The following is a 15,867-nucleotide window of genomic DNA, read 5'->3' on the forward strand; positions in this document are numbered from 1 at the left end:
GGAAAAACTACACGGACACATTATTGTTATACTTTGGAGAGAAAGGCTACAAGAATTGCACGTGCCGTGTGTTTTGACCCGTGGTATGAGAATCCAGGAGGCCCAACACTTTTCAAGGATTTTTTTCACCTTTTTCTTTTTAAATCTTTGTTTGTGTGTCTTTCTTTTTTCATACCTGCTGATGGAGAAACGGACTCATGCCGAGGAACCTTGGCAGAAAACCTTGCTCTTCCTATTATTCTGTAGAGTCTACTTTCATTTTAGTGATTGTGCCTTGACAAGCTAATTCATGTGTGTAACACCGCACTAATTCTTTTGTTTCTCTCAGGGATCACCACTGTGCTGACAATGACAACCATCAACACGCATTTGAGAGAAACGCTGCCAAAGATCCCATATGTTAAAGCTATTGACTTGTACCTGATGGGCTGCTTCGTCTTCGTCTTCCTCGCTCTGCTCGAATACGCCTTCGTCAACTACATCTTCTTCGGACGAGGGCCTCAGATGCAGAAGAAACTGGCTGAGAAGGCACAGAAGGCAAATAATGACCGTAGTAAACTGGAGCTTCCCAAGGTGAGAGTTTCTCTCAAACACCAGTTTGATCGTGGATTTTTTTTTTTTTTGCTCAGTTGCTGTTGTTTTTTCCTCTAATATTTATAGAAAATTCTAAATTTAAATGAAAAATGTTGACAGTAGGAATACTGAATAAGCATCGCGGCACTCGTCATACTCACCGTGTCAGATTTTCACCTTTCATTATACATAACAAATTAAACCTTAGATATTAAATTCATTTACAATTTATTTATTTTTTCTTCCTTTTGTTCTTAATTCTAATGAATGAATTTTGCATGGTTGCGCTCCAAAATTGTGTCATTAGCAGTGATCCCACTCAATCGGAAGAAAGTAAAGAGGAACTGCACAGTGAGGAAATATGTTTTTTATAAGGATTCTTCTAATATCATTGGAAAACCTGCTTGTGAGGAAAATACAATGGAGGTGGGCCTGAATGTAATTCCCATGAAAAAAATACTGAAAGCACCAATATGCCTACTTTCTTTTAATTGTTTATTGGAGGTGGCTTGTTAATCTGTTGCTTTAATTCCGGTTCATGTTTGTTTATAATCAGATCAAACATTAAACAGAAGAGAAAAGAATCACTTCAGATCTTTTAGATTTGGAAGCACGTAACAAAAAAGTAATAAGAAAAAAAGTAATAAAGAATAAGAAAAAGTAATCTAGATGTTATCTAGGTAGGAGGAAGACCATGGTTGGGGGTGGAGCAGGAGGAAGACCATGGTGGCTGATGGCTGGGGGTGGAGCAGGAAGAAGACCATGGCTGGGGGTGGAGCAGGAGGAAGACCATGGCTGGGGTGGAGCAGGAGGAAGACCATGGTGGCTGAAGGCTGGGGGTGGAGCAGGAGGAAGACCATGGCTGGAGGTGGAGCAGGAAGAAGACCATGGCTGGGGGTGGAGCAGGAGGAAGACCATGGCTGGGGGTTGAGCAGGAAGAAGACCATGGCTGGAGGTGGAGCAGGAGGAAGACCATGGTTGGGGGTGGAGCAGGAGGAAGACCATGGTGGCTGATGGCTGGGGGTGGAGCAGGAGGAAGACCATGGCTGGAGGAAGACCATGGTTGGGGGTGGAGCAGGAGGAAGACCATGGCTGGAGGTGGAGCAGGAGGAAGACCATGGCTGGGGGTGCAGCAGGAGGAAGACCATGGTGGCTGATGACTGGGGGTGGAGCAGGAGGAAGACCATGGCTGGGGGTGCAGCAGGAGGAAGACCATGGTGGCTGATGACTGGGGGTGGAGCAGGAGGAAGACCATGGCTGGGGGTGCAGCAGGAGGAAGACCATGGTGGCTGATGACTGGGGGTGGAGCAGGAGGAAGACCATGGCTGGGGGTGGAGCAGGAAGAAGACCATGGCTGGGGGTGCAGCAGGAGGAAGACCATGGTGGCTGATGGCTGGGGGTGGAGCAGGAGGAAGACCATGGCTGGGGGTGGAGCTACTTTAGAGGTTCACCCGCATGTCCTAACACATGCTCTGCTGTCAGAAGTGGGATTTGAACCCACGCCTCCAGAAGAGACTGCGACCTGAACGCAGTGCCTGGGACCTCTCGGCCATTCATAACTAGCATGTGACATGGTGTCATAGGCACTTTAAAGCTGCCTCGCCTCGTTGTGTTGGCTCTTGTTCATGTCCCCTCTAACATTGTGTTCCGAACAAAAACAAACGCCAATCATGAGTTCATTGGTCATCACACTCAACCAAAGACACTAAACAAAACTAATGAAATATATCAACTTGGAGGGCCTTTCAGTCAAAAACCTGCACGTTTACTAATTTTGCCTCAAGTTTATATAATAGTACTTGTAATGTGACTTTAAATCTTGTGAATTGCCTTCGTGTGAGCTGTTGTCTACTGTATGTAGTCTTTATGGTTTGTTGCAGTGTTTCAAAGTCAGAGGCAATGAAGAGCAAGCTGTCCTCTTGTGCTTTAATAATAATAATGCATTGGTTTAATATAGGGCTTTTGTCTGCACTCAAAGACGCTTTATATTGCATTATTCATTCATTCCATACTGGATGGTGATAAACTACATCGGTAGCCACAGCTGCCCTGGGGCAGACTGACGGAAGCGAGGCTGCCATCTTGCGCCCCTCCGACCACCACCAAATATTCACTCTCACAGCATTCACTCAGGCAGTTTGAGGTTCAGTGTCTTGCCCAAGGACACTTCAGCATGTGGGCAGGCAGAGATGGAAATTGAACCTGCAATCTTCCGATTGAGAGACGACCACAAAACAGCTTCAACTCGAGCGACACTCGGTAGAGCGCAGACCTTCGCCAACACGTTAGCATCGCGAGTGTGCTCACCATTAGCTCATATCAACACAAACTCACCTGTCAAGTAGCTACATCACTGTGTGAAACACTGAGCAGGGAGCGTCTCCATGGCAACAGATCTCCTTTGAACTCCATGAGGTGCCTCTCTCATCTGCCTTATAAGGGACATTATTTGCAGTTTTTGGGATTTATTGGGAAACGGCTAGCCATTAACGTCCCAAAATCTAATCGATTGGTCGTCGGATGGTGACAAATAATCCCTGAAAGTTTACTGCAATTTGCTCTAATTGTTTTTGCAGAAAGTTGGTAAAATACATACAAGCCAATAAATGAATACACACAGACGAACACATAACCTTTTCGGCCAACTTTGTTGGCAAAGGTACTTGTAAAGATTCCCTGACGCAACCTGGCGAGTACTATGTGATATCATACATCTGCAACATCAGCAGCAGCTATGCAAGCCAGCAGGAGTGATGAGACAGGTGAGATTTACCCCCCTGACGATGTGTTGTTGCAGCCGTAGTATTAATGAGAATGGGTGAAACATTGTTCGTAAGATACCAGCAACTTCAAGACCAGAGAGATTTGGACCAGCAGATTTAGCCTGATGTTGCTCATTAGAGTAACAGCTCAGTACATAACTCCAAGCCATACTCCATGCTATAGAGCTTCAGGGCTCACACTTCAGTGATGCTACATGCTATAGAGCTTCAGGGCTCACACTTCAGTGATGCTACATGCTATAGAGCTTCAGGGCTCACACTTCAGTGATGCTACATGCTATAGAGCTTCAGGGCTCACACTTCAGTGATGCTACACGCTAAAGAGCTTCAGGGCTCACACTTCAGTAATGCTACATGCTACATCTAAAGAGCTTCAGGGCTCACACTTCAGTAATGCTACATGCTACATCTAAAGAGCTTCAGGGCTCACACTTCAGTAATGCTACATGCTACATCTAAAGAGCTTCAGGGCTCACACTTCAGTAATGCTACATGCTACATCTAAAGAGCTTCAGGGCTCACACTTCAGTGATGCTACATGCTAAAGAGCTTCAGGGCTCACACTTCACTGATGCTACATGCTAAAGAGCTTCAGGGCTCACACGTCACTGATGCTACATGCTAAAGAGCTTCAGGGCTCACACTCCAGTGATGCTACATGCCACACATGATTAAAATATAACTGATTATTGATAGCTCACAACCTTCGCATAGCATGTGCATATGGAGTATGAATTAGGCTTTATGGCATTTAAGTAGCTAAAGGATAGTACCAGTGTATTGTTGATCTGTATCCATAGAGCTCAAGAACAACAACTGCTATATTCTCCATACTTTATTAATCTCTTCTTTCTCTTACTTGTCACTGAAACCGCAATCCCACAACACCACTATCTGGCGTACTCCTGCCATTACATCTCCCCCTTTTAGCTAAGGTTTTCGCTATTCTAATGACTCAAACAGAACATGTTTACTATTCACAACTGCATTGTAGCCAAGAACATGACTTATTCAGAACATAACAAGAAACACTGGTTTTCCTTTCTTTTACATTTACTGGTCACATGCATCTCTCTTTTCATCCTCATCCCCCCTTTTTTGTCTTTATCATTAGTATTCTTTTTCTTTTCTTTTTTTTTCAAACGTCCAATCTATTTGGAGAGTGAACCACACTCCCTGACCTGGTGAGCTATGCTGTTGGCACCACCCTCAGATGAGAACGGTTGTGTTGAAATGTAAATGTGAATAAATTGGTCATTTATTAAATAATAATAAAATTGGGGCACCACCAGCTAAACTGGAAATAGCTAATACCAAAATCTCGTTTGTTAAAAGGGTTATTTAAGTTAGTTAATATTTCCGTTTAAATATAACAATCTTAAGTAACAGGGAAAGTGTGAGATTTGAGTGCAGGCTGTTACAAACCAGTGAATTGTCAACAACAAATACACAATAATTACCAGGAATCAATCAATTCAGCTGACAGGTGTTTATTTACACAAATTAATTCATTAATAATCCTGAAATCATCTCAGAAATCAACACAATCAAGTAACAAATGTCATCTAACACAGAGATCTAATCTACTAAACAGCAACACACTTTACAAAGAAAGAGGGTGTGTGTGTGTGGTGGGGGGGGGGGGGGGGGGGGGGTCTGAGTGGGGATGTAATGACCACGAGTGTCCACCAGGTGGCGGCGGACCTTGGAGGGTCGATATGATCTCGAAAGGGGCACCAGAGGGAGGCAGGCGTCTGGTTCGGGGTGGTGATCGTGACGACCACTAGGGGTGCGGAGGGAGAGCGCAGTGACTCGATGCGTCCACCAGGTGGGCGTAAAGAGAGATTATGATGACCCATGCAGCCACTAGAGGCGCTTGACTCGCTCTTTCTGGGGATGTGGCGGTCTTTGGCGACCAGATAAACAAGACGTCCGTCACGCGGATGCGCGGGGGACGGTAGGAGCGAGTGGTCTCACCGGGGCAGAATCATTACTGTAACGCCGGAGTTTAGCTGCATGCTGAGGCTTGCAGCCAAACTCTGGTGACGATACGGAGGTATCTGGGGCTGCTTGTCAAGTGTTCAAAGTCAACATCAGTTGCAAACTGAGCAAACTCATGGCTGGAGAACAGTGGGCCGTTATCTGAGATTAGAACCTCTGGGCACCCAAACCTTGCAATGACAGCTTTGCACCTGTCAATCACTTGTTTGGCTGATGTGCTGCTAGTCAAGTTGCATACCTCTATATATCTGGAAAAGTAGTCCACTAAGACCAGATAATCTCCATTTCTCCACTGGAATAGGTCTACCTCTACTCCCTGCCATGGTCTGCTTGGTCAGTCTGTTGTCATCAGTGGTTGAACTGGTGTTGGGGTTTCCACAGCACAGGTCTCACACCGTTCCGCTATTTGCTTTATATTGTGATGTCATACCTGGCCACCACACCGATTCTCTTGCTACGGCAAGGCATTTGTTGATTCCTTGATGGCCTTGGTGAATTTTTTCCAGCACCTCATGTGGTCTGGGATAAGCAGTCTTTCACCTTTCATAATCAGTCCTTCTGCCTCATGAAGATCTGAACATTCCGGCCAATAGGGAAGTAACAGTTCATGGACTGGTCTCCTGTGGTCCAGCCACCCCCATTTTATGAGTCCACTGAGGCGTCTGCAAGTGTCATCTTTGTTTTGAGCCTCTTTCATCCGTTCCATTTTTGTAGTTGTTGCTGGCAGTCAGGCCATCACACTGTCAACACACGCCTTACATTCTGTTTCCAGGTCCTCTTTGGCCTTGGTGAGTATCGCTGGCAGCGGTGCTCTCGACAACATGTCAGCAGTTATCAGGTTCTTGCCTGGTACATGTATTATGTCATATGTGAACCTGAGCAGCCACAGTCTGAATCTGAGAATCCTGGGTGGGAGGTCATCCAACGCCCTGGACTTGAGAAGTGAGATGAGAGGCTTGTGGTCTGTGAAATTGTATTGTGAAATCCAGGCCATATGGATATCTACACAGCCACTCACATGCCCATGTCACTGCGGGGGCCTCCTTCTCTATCTGAGCACATCTGGATTCAGCATCAGCCAGGCTCCTTGAGAAGAAGACAAGTGGCCTCCAAGAGCCATCCAGCTGTTTTTGTGTGAGTGTTTCCCCCAGCCCGTAGGAAGACGCATCTGCAGACACCATTGTCTCACGTGTTGGGCTATACTGAGCCAACACAGTGTCGGAGCTGAGGTCTTTCTTCACATCCCTGAAAGCTTTTCTTTGAGGCTCCTCCCATGTCCAATGGGTGTTGCTCTTTTCCAGATCCTGAAGTGGTTTTGTCAGATCTGGCAGGCGTGGAGAAAATTTCCCCACATAGTTGACCATGCCAATAAAGCGGCAGATATCTGCCACATTCTTTGGTTCTGGCACCCAGATTGGTTTAATTTCATCAGGGTCTGCCTTGTGCATTCACAATATGTCTGAGAAACTTGATTTCTGTCTTGGCAAACTTGCACTTGTCATTCAGTCAGGCCTGCCTCTCTGAATTTTGTCAGCACCTTGTGCAGCCTGTCATCGTGTTCATTATGGTCCTTTCCTGTCACTCGGATGTCATCAGCACGGCAGAGGACTCCATCAATGCCATCCACGAGCTGGGAGATTCTCTTTTGAAAATGTTCAGGGGCTGATGAGATCCCAAAAGGCAATAATACCTGCCCTCTGGAGTGATAAAGGTTGTGAGCTGTTGTGAGTCTTTGTGTAGAGGCACCTGCCAAAACCCTGACGTAGCGTCACGTTTTGTGAAGACTGTAGCTCCTTCCAGTCTTGCCAGTGTCTCGTCCACTGCAGGTAGGATGAGCCGTTCCCTTTCCACACTGTCATTGAGATGCGTCATATCCACACAGATACATAGGTTTCCTGTTGGTTTCACAAGGGGGACCATCCCTGCACACCACTTGGTAGGTTCCTCTGCACGGGCTATGACCCCCATTTCCTCCATTCAATCGAGCTCCTCCTTGACTTTGCTCCTGAGAGGCAGCGCCACTCATCGAGGGACCAAGACTGCAAAGGGCCATGTCGACTCATTCAGTTTTATTTTGTATTCCCCTTTTAGTTGTCCCAATTCAGAGAACACCTCCTGGTAGGCTGCGCGGAAATGTGCCTCTACGTCTTTGATGCTGTTCGTCTGAGGAATCATGTTTAGTGTCACTATTGCTGGGGAGCCGAAAAGGGCCCCCATTTATGATCAAATGTTCTGTCCATCTGGGCCTTTACTGTGGAATCAGTACAGCCACTGTGCCCAAATATGCTGCATCTGCTGCCTCTGACCCTGCTGCTACAGAACAGAGGGTCTGAGCTGAACTGCACACAACTGCAAAATGTCCCTTCTTGTGGCATTTTCTGCATTCCACATCCTTTGCTGGGCACTCACTCCATGAATGCTTTTTTGGTTTTTGCACATTTCCCACAGGGTTTGACTTGGTGTGAGGCTTAGGCACGATGTTGCTTGGTTTTCTGCTTGTAGTTATTTTTCTTGTATTTATTATGTACTACTGCATCCATGTGGGTGGGTGAACCAGCTGAGCGTAAAACCATAAAGCTTCTTTTTCACCTCTTCATGCTGTCTCACTTGTGCGATTGTTGTGGCTAGATCCAATTTGGCATTTAATTGGAGTCTCTCTGACAAGCCAGCATCACGTATCCCCACAACAGTCCTATCACGGATCACTTCTTCACACAAGTCCCCATAGTTGCAGTGTTCTACCATCTTATGGACATCTATAGTAAAGTGCTCCGCACTCTCCCTGACTTCCTGGCTTCTTTTGTTAAATTTTGCTCGCTCATATATGACATTGTGTACTCCGACAAGCTGATTATCAAAAGCCCTCTTTACAACTGCATAATCTTTTCGCTGCTCCTGGGTCAGTGTTAAGGACCCCAAGATATCACTGGCCTTGTCTCCTATTATGAAGATTAAGGAATTTACATGATAATCCCCCTTTTTGCTTGCCAGTCCTGACGCTGTCCTGAAGCGTTCAAACTGTCTGATCCATGTTTGCAACAAGCTGGGTTCACAGTCAAAGGCTTCAGAAAAGTCACTAGTTGCTCCATATCGGCAGGGCAGCGTTGACAGATGAGCTAAGCTAAACCACCGGCAGGGGATTAGCCTCTTGCTTTTAGCCTTGTGGTGATGCACCTTCATTCACCAACCATCATCAACGTGGTCGAACTGGTCCTCACAGGCGTTCAACTGAATCCGTCTGGGTACTAGCATTTCTGGCACCATGTATTGTTGATCTCTATCCATAGAACTCAGGAACACCAACGTGCTATATTCTCCATACTTTATTAATCTCTCCTTTCTCTTACATGTCACTCATCACCCAATCCCACAGCGCCATTCTCTGGCATACTCCTGCCATTACAACCTGCACTTGGTTCAATGTGTAATGTTTGATATGTCATGCCAAATGGAATCACTTTCTGCCCCAAAAAAATTTGCCCCTAACCTTGACCTTGTACTCGTCATTAAAAAGTCCATCCCTGTTAAATCGCAATTGAAAGTTCATAACTACAATGTAAGATTTGTATGTACATTTATCAAAACTCCAAGAGTTCACCTCATTCTTGAGGTTTTGTGGCTCCAGTTAAATTTGATTTGGTTATTTTTTTTAAAAGGCGTCTCTTTCTGTCATTAAGGTGGCGGACCATTCGTGCTCATTGACATGTCCATAGTGTACAACTCATACTTTAGCTTTAATCTCATACTCTGTGAACATTTGCTTAATGTGTAATTTTTCAGCTTGATAATGCAAAAAGAAAAAAAAGTTTTGAAGTTCTTGCATCACAATTTGTAGATTGTAATTAAAAAAATTCAATAATGTGGACAAAAGGAACCAACACTGAGTTTGTTGTTCTTATATGTGTCAATCCTGCAGATGCTGATAGACGAGATCAATGCAGTCAATGTTTGATCACATACATCTGGTAGAAGACAGTTCTGTCCGATACTTGACTTTGCAGCAGCAGAGTGAAAGAGCAAATATTCACCCTGTCACTCCCCCCCCCCCATGCCTTGTAGCCACACTTCTATATCACTGCGTTCATCTTGTGCCACACAGAGGGATTCATCTGTGTTCATGTAGAAACAAATGGTTGTGGTGAAATGAGTGTAGGAGACGTCCACTCCAGCCTTGAGCTGATCTGTGAGAAGTGATTTAACTCTGGGACAGAACAACCAGATAGTTGAAGGCTGCGTTCTGTTTCCCAGGCTGTCATCTGTCGGCGTGCCGGAAGCGGCAGCGCCAGGCTGGTGTCGTCAGTCACTGGAAAGCTGGAGGCGGTGGCCCGGTCGTTAACTGCTTCACTGTCTGCCGTCCCCAGGTCGACTCCCAGGGCAACATCCTGCTGACCACCTTGGAAATCCACAACGAGGTGGGGGCCAAGGAGATCACCACCACCGCCGTGAGCGAGCTGCACAACTCGTCCTCCATGGTGTTCGACAACTCGGGCATCCAGTACAGGAAGCCGAGTGGGCCACGGCGGGAGTCGGGCCGCCACAGCCTGGACAGGAATGCACACCTGAAGAAGAGTCGCCTGCGGAGACGATCCTCGCAGCTCAAAATCAAAATCCCGGACCTGACCGACGTGAACGCCATCGACAGATTGTCACGGATTATATTCCCCTGCACCTTCTCCCTCTTTAACCTCATCTACTGGCTTTACTACGTCCACTAGCGCACCGCGTTTCAATAGCCCCGCCCCCGTCTCAACCAATGGGAGAAGACGTCTTTATGTGATGAACCTGACGAGATGAAATCCTCTACGAGTCCAGACTCTGATGAGAGACTCACTCAGACTCAACAGGCAGGAGGATTCATTCAAAGAACACACACACACACACACACACACACACACACACACACACACACACTCTCCACTGAAGATCTAAACCTGGACCTCAGGTTGAAGCTCGACACACGGCTGTAGACTGATTACTCCACGTGTCCTCAAACATTTTTGCACAAATGTGATCACAGTTCTCCAACTGATGACAAATAATTGTTGTCCTCTTACAGGTCTTCTCCTGAACACACAACATCCAAATTAGTTTTTGTCCAAGTGAGAGTGTAGAAGAAAAGAAAGTAGAAATCAATCTCTAACAGGTGAGCATGGAGGGTCGCTGGTGCCTCGCTGTGTTAATGCCAGCGCTGTGAACTTCCAACAGGAGCTCTAACACTGAAGCTTTGATTAGAAATGTGAGTCAGAACCTGCATTTTATTTATTGTTTCACGTGGCTGTTACAGAAGCCTCAGTGTGGGACTTTTCTTGACGCTCCATCTCAAGCTGTGGCTAACAGGCTAACAAGCTCAGCTCAGCTCAGCTCAGCTCGTGGAATTAAAATAAAATGGCCGACGACTGGACTTCTGATGATGTCTGCTCTCATATGTCCACTACATATCAAAACTAAAGTGTTTTTGTTCGCTTGCAGCTCCTTCGTGTCTAAAAGCTTTAGTTTTTTTGAACTGTCGAACATGTTGTGTTTATTTGCTATAAAATGCTGGTAGAAAAGTTTTTTCTATGTTATTGGTACGTCACTGGCTTAAATTGACTTTGACTTGAGAATTGAATGGACAGTGTTTGAATTTCACGAGGCGAAAATGTTTCACCCAGAGGTCAAAAGTTTTGGTAAAAATCAAACTAACGCTGATGCTCCGCCTGGCGACAGCGAGACATTCCCATTACGGACACCTCCATGTGTCGGAGAGTCACTGAACAGATTGGGGTGCTCGTCTATGACCTCATGTTCGTGCCAAGTTTTAAAAACCGACTGAAATACTGGTGACGCTGTCATCGCGCGTCATCACTGGCTTCACACTGCCTCCGCTGCCTGCACCGTTCAGATCGCAGCGAGGTGCGCTGAGGCCACCTGGAGGCGGAGGCCCCGTTTACACCACAACCAGCTCAAGTGAAAACGCAAAACGTCTGTTGTGTTGTGGGTGTCCGTTTAAACGACGGCGAGGCGCAGAGTCACTGGAACTTTCTGAGAACGGAGAGGGCAGAAACAAAGCGCGTGCAGACCAGGGTCTAGGTAGTAGTTCTGCACATGCTCAGTAGAGCACCATCAGAACAATGTTTTCTCCCCGTCCATGTTCTCCTGGACTTGGTAGTTTTATTTTGACAGTCACCATAATAACAAGCCTACGTCTTGGTCTGTCCACTGGAATGTCGGTGTTCTCCCAGTATTAATGTTTATTGTTCTCTGCATGCATGTGTGTGTGGTGTTATTACAACAATAAGCAACAGCATCAACTATTGCCCAGCATGGAAACTACATTGTTCTCAGTGTTTCTGCTGTTGACATGTAAACGGACATCATTTTCTAAATATTTTCCCTGTAAATGCGAAACGAAATGGGAATATTGAAAGTGCAACAAAAGCAATGCGTGTTCACAAACATGATGGTGTAAACGGGACCTGAAGAAGCCAGACAGTGGCACTCGAGGACACGTGGTAGCCTACTATGCAACATGTACATGAATGTTTCACACACAAGTTTTGCCAAAACGTCACCAGAAGAAGCTGAAGTTGTATTTATAGGAGGTTTTTTTTTCTCAAAGTTAGTTGGATATTTTCAGCAGAATGACTAAGACGCATAGACAGAATCACAATACTGAGGCGTTGAAATGGTGTTCACGAGAACTTGCATATCTTGTATTAATATTTGGACCCAATTACTTTTGTTCTTTTCTGATTATTGAGATATTGTAGAACTCCCTGGCAGCATACTTCGCAAGAGAATTTAAAAGCTCTCCAATCTTAAGGTGAGTTTGAGCTTCTCATTGCTTTGGAAATAAAATGTAAAAGCGTCTCCTAGTGAACCGACCGCGTCAAACCGTCTGCTGAATGCGTCATTTTATTTTGTATTTTTAATTGTGGCATGTTGTATTTACTTATGCCTGCAGTTGACTTTTTAAAACAAATAACAAAACGTTAAAAGAAACACTGCAAGAGGTCAAAATGATGAAAATATCTGGAACTAAAATGTTGTTATTTTGGACAAATCAGCAGCTTTATTGTTTTGATGCCAAGAGAGGCTAAATCTGCAGGCTGTGTTTGGAGATGTAGGCGGCAGCAATCTTTTTTTTTTCTTTAAATCTCAGTGAAGATATAAAAGTATATGAATAGAAGTATTCTCCCAAATCTTTAACATTCTCTTTGTCATTTATCCATTAATTGGTGTGGTAGATTCCCTTTAAAAGACGTACACAGAACAACTGATGGACGAGTCACTTGATGACATTTCCAACATGATAAGTACAATTAATTAATGCAATTCCCCTTATTTTTGTCATTGTGTTTTCAATATTGCCATCACGCCATTTCAAAAAAATGTCTTTTACTCCAAGGAGCAACATTAATGCGCCACCTTCTTTGGTTTTTGTCACCTTGAGATTTGAAGTACTCGCTGTAACTGCACATTAACTCTCACATTAATAACATGGTACATTAATAACATGGCTCTGTTGTCAACAATCATTCTTTTGCAGTGCGATTTCTGGCCGAGCTTAGTTGTGTTTTGTTCACTGTAACGCAACATTTCCTACTTGTGATTGTAAATAGAAACAGAAATGTTCTATATACAGCTTGATGTCATTGCCATTCTTTCCTGAAGGTGGGGCAAAGGTAAAGGATCCTGTGATGGACCAAGGAACTGCAGACATGTACTTAGTGGGGAGAGATCTTTTTTAAAAAGCCACTGCTGGCGCTGGCAGCTCGCGGCGCCATCTGCACCGCCTGGTGGAGCCACTTGCTGAGCGTAGGAGTGACACCACCTGGCAGAAGTCCTCACGGCTCCGAAACGCCTGACAGAGCTCCATACCAACAGATCCAACTAAAACCAGGCCAAGATAATTCCCCGAAATCACTTCTGCAAGTAGACTAAAGGCTGAAAAAAGCTTTTTGCTGAACTTAAACTGTCCTTTTAGGATCCCTCACATTTCCAAGTGATGAGATTTCACATGGTGTGGTGCAGATCTTGCTGTGCTGAAATGCAAACGTGACACATTGCAGCATGTACAGTTTTCCTTCACACCTACTTTTCTCACTTCAGACGCCTCAGCGGCTGGTGGAGTGGCAGGCTGCAGTTCCGCCGTGTTCAGCCGGATGAAAGATGACAACCCACAGAAATCTGTCTTTAATCATCCATCTTCTATGAGCTTTCATGTGTTTCCCTCATGCAGAATGAGGTTGTAGTTTAAAAGAAATACACGCAGACCAAAAACTGCTCGTGTCAGCAGAATTCATGCAGGAGCTCTGATTAATGCTGCGACTGAATTCTTCAAGTCGACAAGTGACTTAGTGTCACTTTTGCATTTTCGTTTCAGAAATATTTTGTGTTTACACGTCAATATTTCCAAATCGAGTTAGCATGCCAGGCCACAAGTTGGTGCTGTTGGTTGTTTTTGTAATTAACACACACACACACACATGCACTCAGAATATGCAATAAACATTCATTGGAGCACATTCTGCTGGACCGATGACCTGCTTGGATTGACATTATGGTGACTGTCAAAATAAGAGCACCAAGTCCCAGGAGACTATTGACTGGGAGTCACGACACTCATTGTTCTTATTATCCATCTACTGAGCATGTGCAGAACAACAATTTGCTACGGATGTGGTGCATGTGGGCATGTGCAGCGTGTCCACAACTTGCTCTTCCCACTGTTTCCACAGAGAAGGAGCATTTCCAAAAAGTTCCACCTTGAGAGCTATTTTCAAAAACGTATGTTTTCAGTGTCTCCGAGCACCGTGTAAACAGACAAAAACACAAAAAATTAGTGGGATTTCACTTGAATTGATCACGCGAGCAGCGGTCTGAGAATGAACACAGATCACGCTGCTGCTGCTCTTTGTTTCTGTGTTCCTGCACTGAACTTGTTCACAGTTCAACAGGTTTGACACAAGAACAAGAGATGACAGCCGTTCCACATGTTTGAACTGTGCAGCTTCCGCAGGCCCAGAGCAACATGTTCATGAACATGAAGGCTGATGGATACATCCCTTTAGTTTCTTACCAACGAATGTTGGGGCAAAGATTGTTTTTCTCTCTGGAAACCACTATGTCGTTCTGTCACACATCTCACACGCTCCCTCCTCCTCCTCTCTCTCTGTATCATATATACACACACACACTGTGTTATTAATGAGCATAAAGTGAATGAAATGTCGACCTCTTCTGTGTCAAGAACTCCAAAATCCTTCAATCTTTACTGTTAATATTGATAATTATTCATTTATCTGTTAGTTGAAATTCCAAATCAGTTGCTTAGTATATCATATCAGACTGATATAACCAAACAAGTTGCGCCTGAAACCCAACATTACTGAGAATCAATATGAGGTAAGGAAGCCCTACACGAGTGAGCTCTGCGGAGTATTCCTGGTCTCAGTAAGACTGGAAGAAGCACTGAGGAAACAGCAGTTCAGGCTCGTGAGGACCTCAGTCATGCATGTGGGGATTCATGAAAGTCAATCGAATAGGATTTGAAAATAAAAGTTATGGCAAACAGTCACGGTGTCCAATGGCGGATGAAGATCATCATGTTTTCATGTACATTATTTGGAAGGTTTACGTCTGCGCTGGTGAACAGATGCAGTACAGAAGGAATACAGACCAGTGGAATGCATCAGGCAGGTCTTTCTGGGAAAACGGTTACAGAGAAATACCCACAATCAGGTTTAGGCCTGCAAGGAGCTTCAGATCCCACAAATCTATCAAATGTATATTTGATCAAAATCAGAGATGCTGGTAACGTGTTAATTAGTTAAACATCACTCTCTTAAAATCACTCTGTTTAGTAACGAGTAGTCTAACGCCAACCTTTTTTGCACCACGGACCAGTTTAATGTCAGACAATATTTCCACGGACTGGCCTTAAGGTGTGGCGGAGAAATACAACAAAATAAAATCATACAACCAACCCAAAAATTGAGGTATTTTGTAAATATAATAATTAACATGAATCTACTGTGTCTTTCGACTTTCTTGTATGAAATTCTTCTGTTTCCTCTCTGGACCTTTTCCCCTTTGCAAAGAAACTTTCCAAACATGACTGTTTTTTACTCATTTTGCTGCTTGTGGGTTTGATATCAGTGCTAAAGTGTCACGTGACCGACGCAAGCGTGAGTCATAGACGGATGTAACGGAGAGAAGTAGGTCCATCCATCCATCCATCCATTGTCCACCGCTTTATCCAGGCCGGGTCCCGGAGGCAGCAGTCTGAGCAGAGTTGCCCAGACTTCCCTCACCCCAGACTCTTCCTCCAGCTCCTCCGGCACCCCAAGGTGTTCCCAGGCCATAGAGAGACATAGTCCCTCCAGGTGTCCTGGGTCTGTCCTGAGGCCTCCTACCGGAGGGACATGCCCGGAACACCTCCCCAGGGAGGCGTCTGGGGGGCATCCGAAATAGGTGCCCGAGCCACCTCAGCTGGCTCCTCTCGATGTGGAGGAGCAGCGGCTCTACT

The 15,867-nt window shown here is 45.1% G+C and overlaps 1 protein-coding gene across 1 annotated transcript in view; it reads left to right on the plus strand.

Annotated features, from left to right (window-relative positions):
* Positions 1 to 10,072, plus strand: part of gabrb3 (gamma-aminobutyric acid type A receptor subunit beta3) — a gene marked incomplete at both ends in the record, with an annotated part of 93,615 nt that extends 83,543 nt beyond the window's left edge. Inside the window, 2 exons of the mRNA XM_080505922.1 lie at positions 329 to 573; positions 9,719 to 10,072. Coding sequence (XP_080362048.1) covers positions 329 to 573; positions 9,719 to 10,072 — 599 coding nt within the window. The remainder of the gene's footprint in view (positions 1 to 328; positions 574 to 9,718) is intronic.
* Positions 10,073 to 15,867: the final 5,795 nt, after the last annotated feature.

This window comes from Blennius ocellaris, assembly GCF_963422515.1.
Source record: "Blennius ocellaris genome assembly, chromosome: 12".
NCBI lineage: Eukaryota > Metazoa > Chordata > Actinopteri > Blenniiformes > Blenniidae > Blennius > Blennius ocellaris.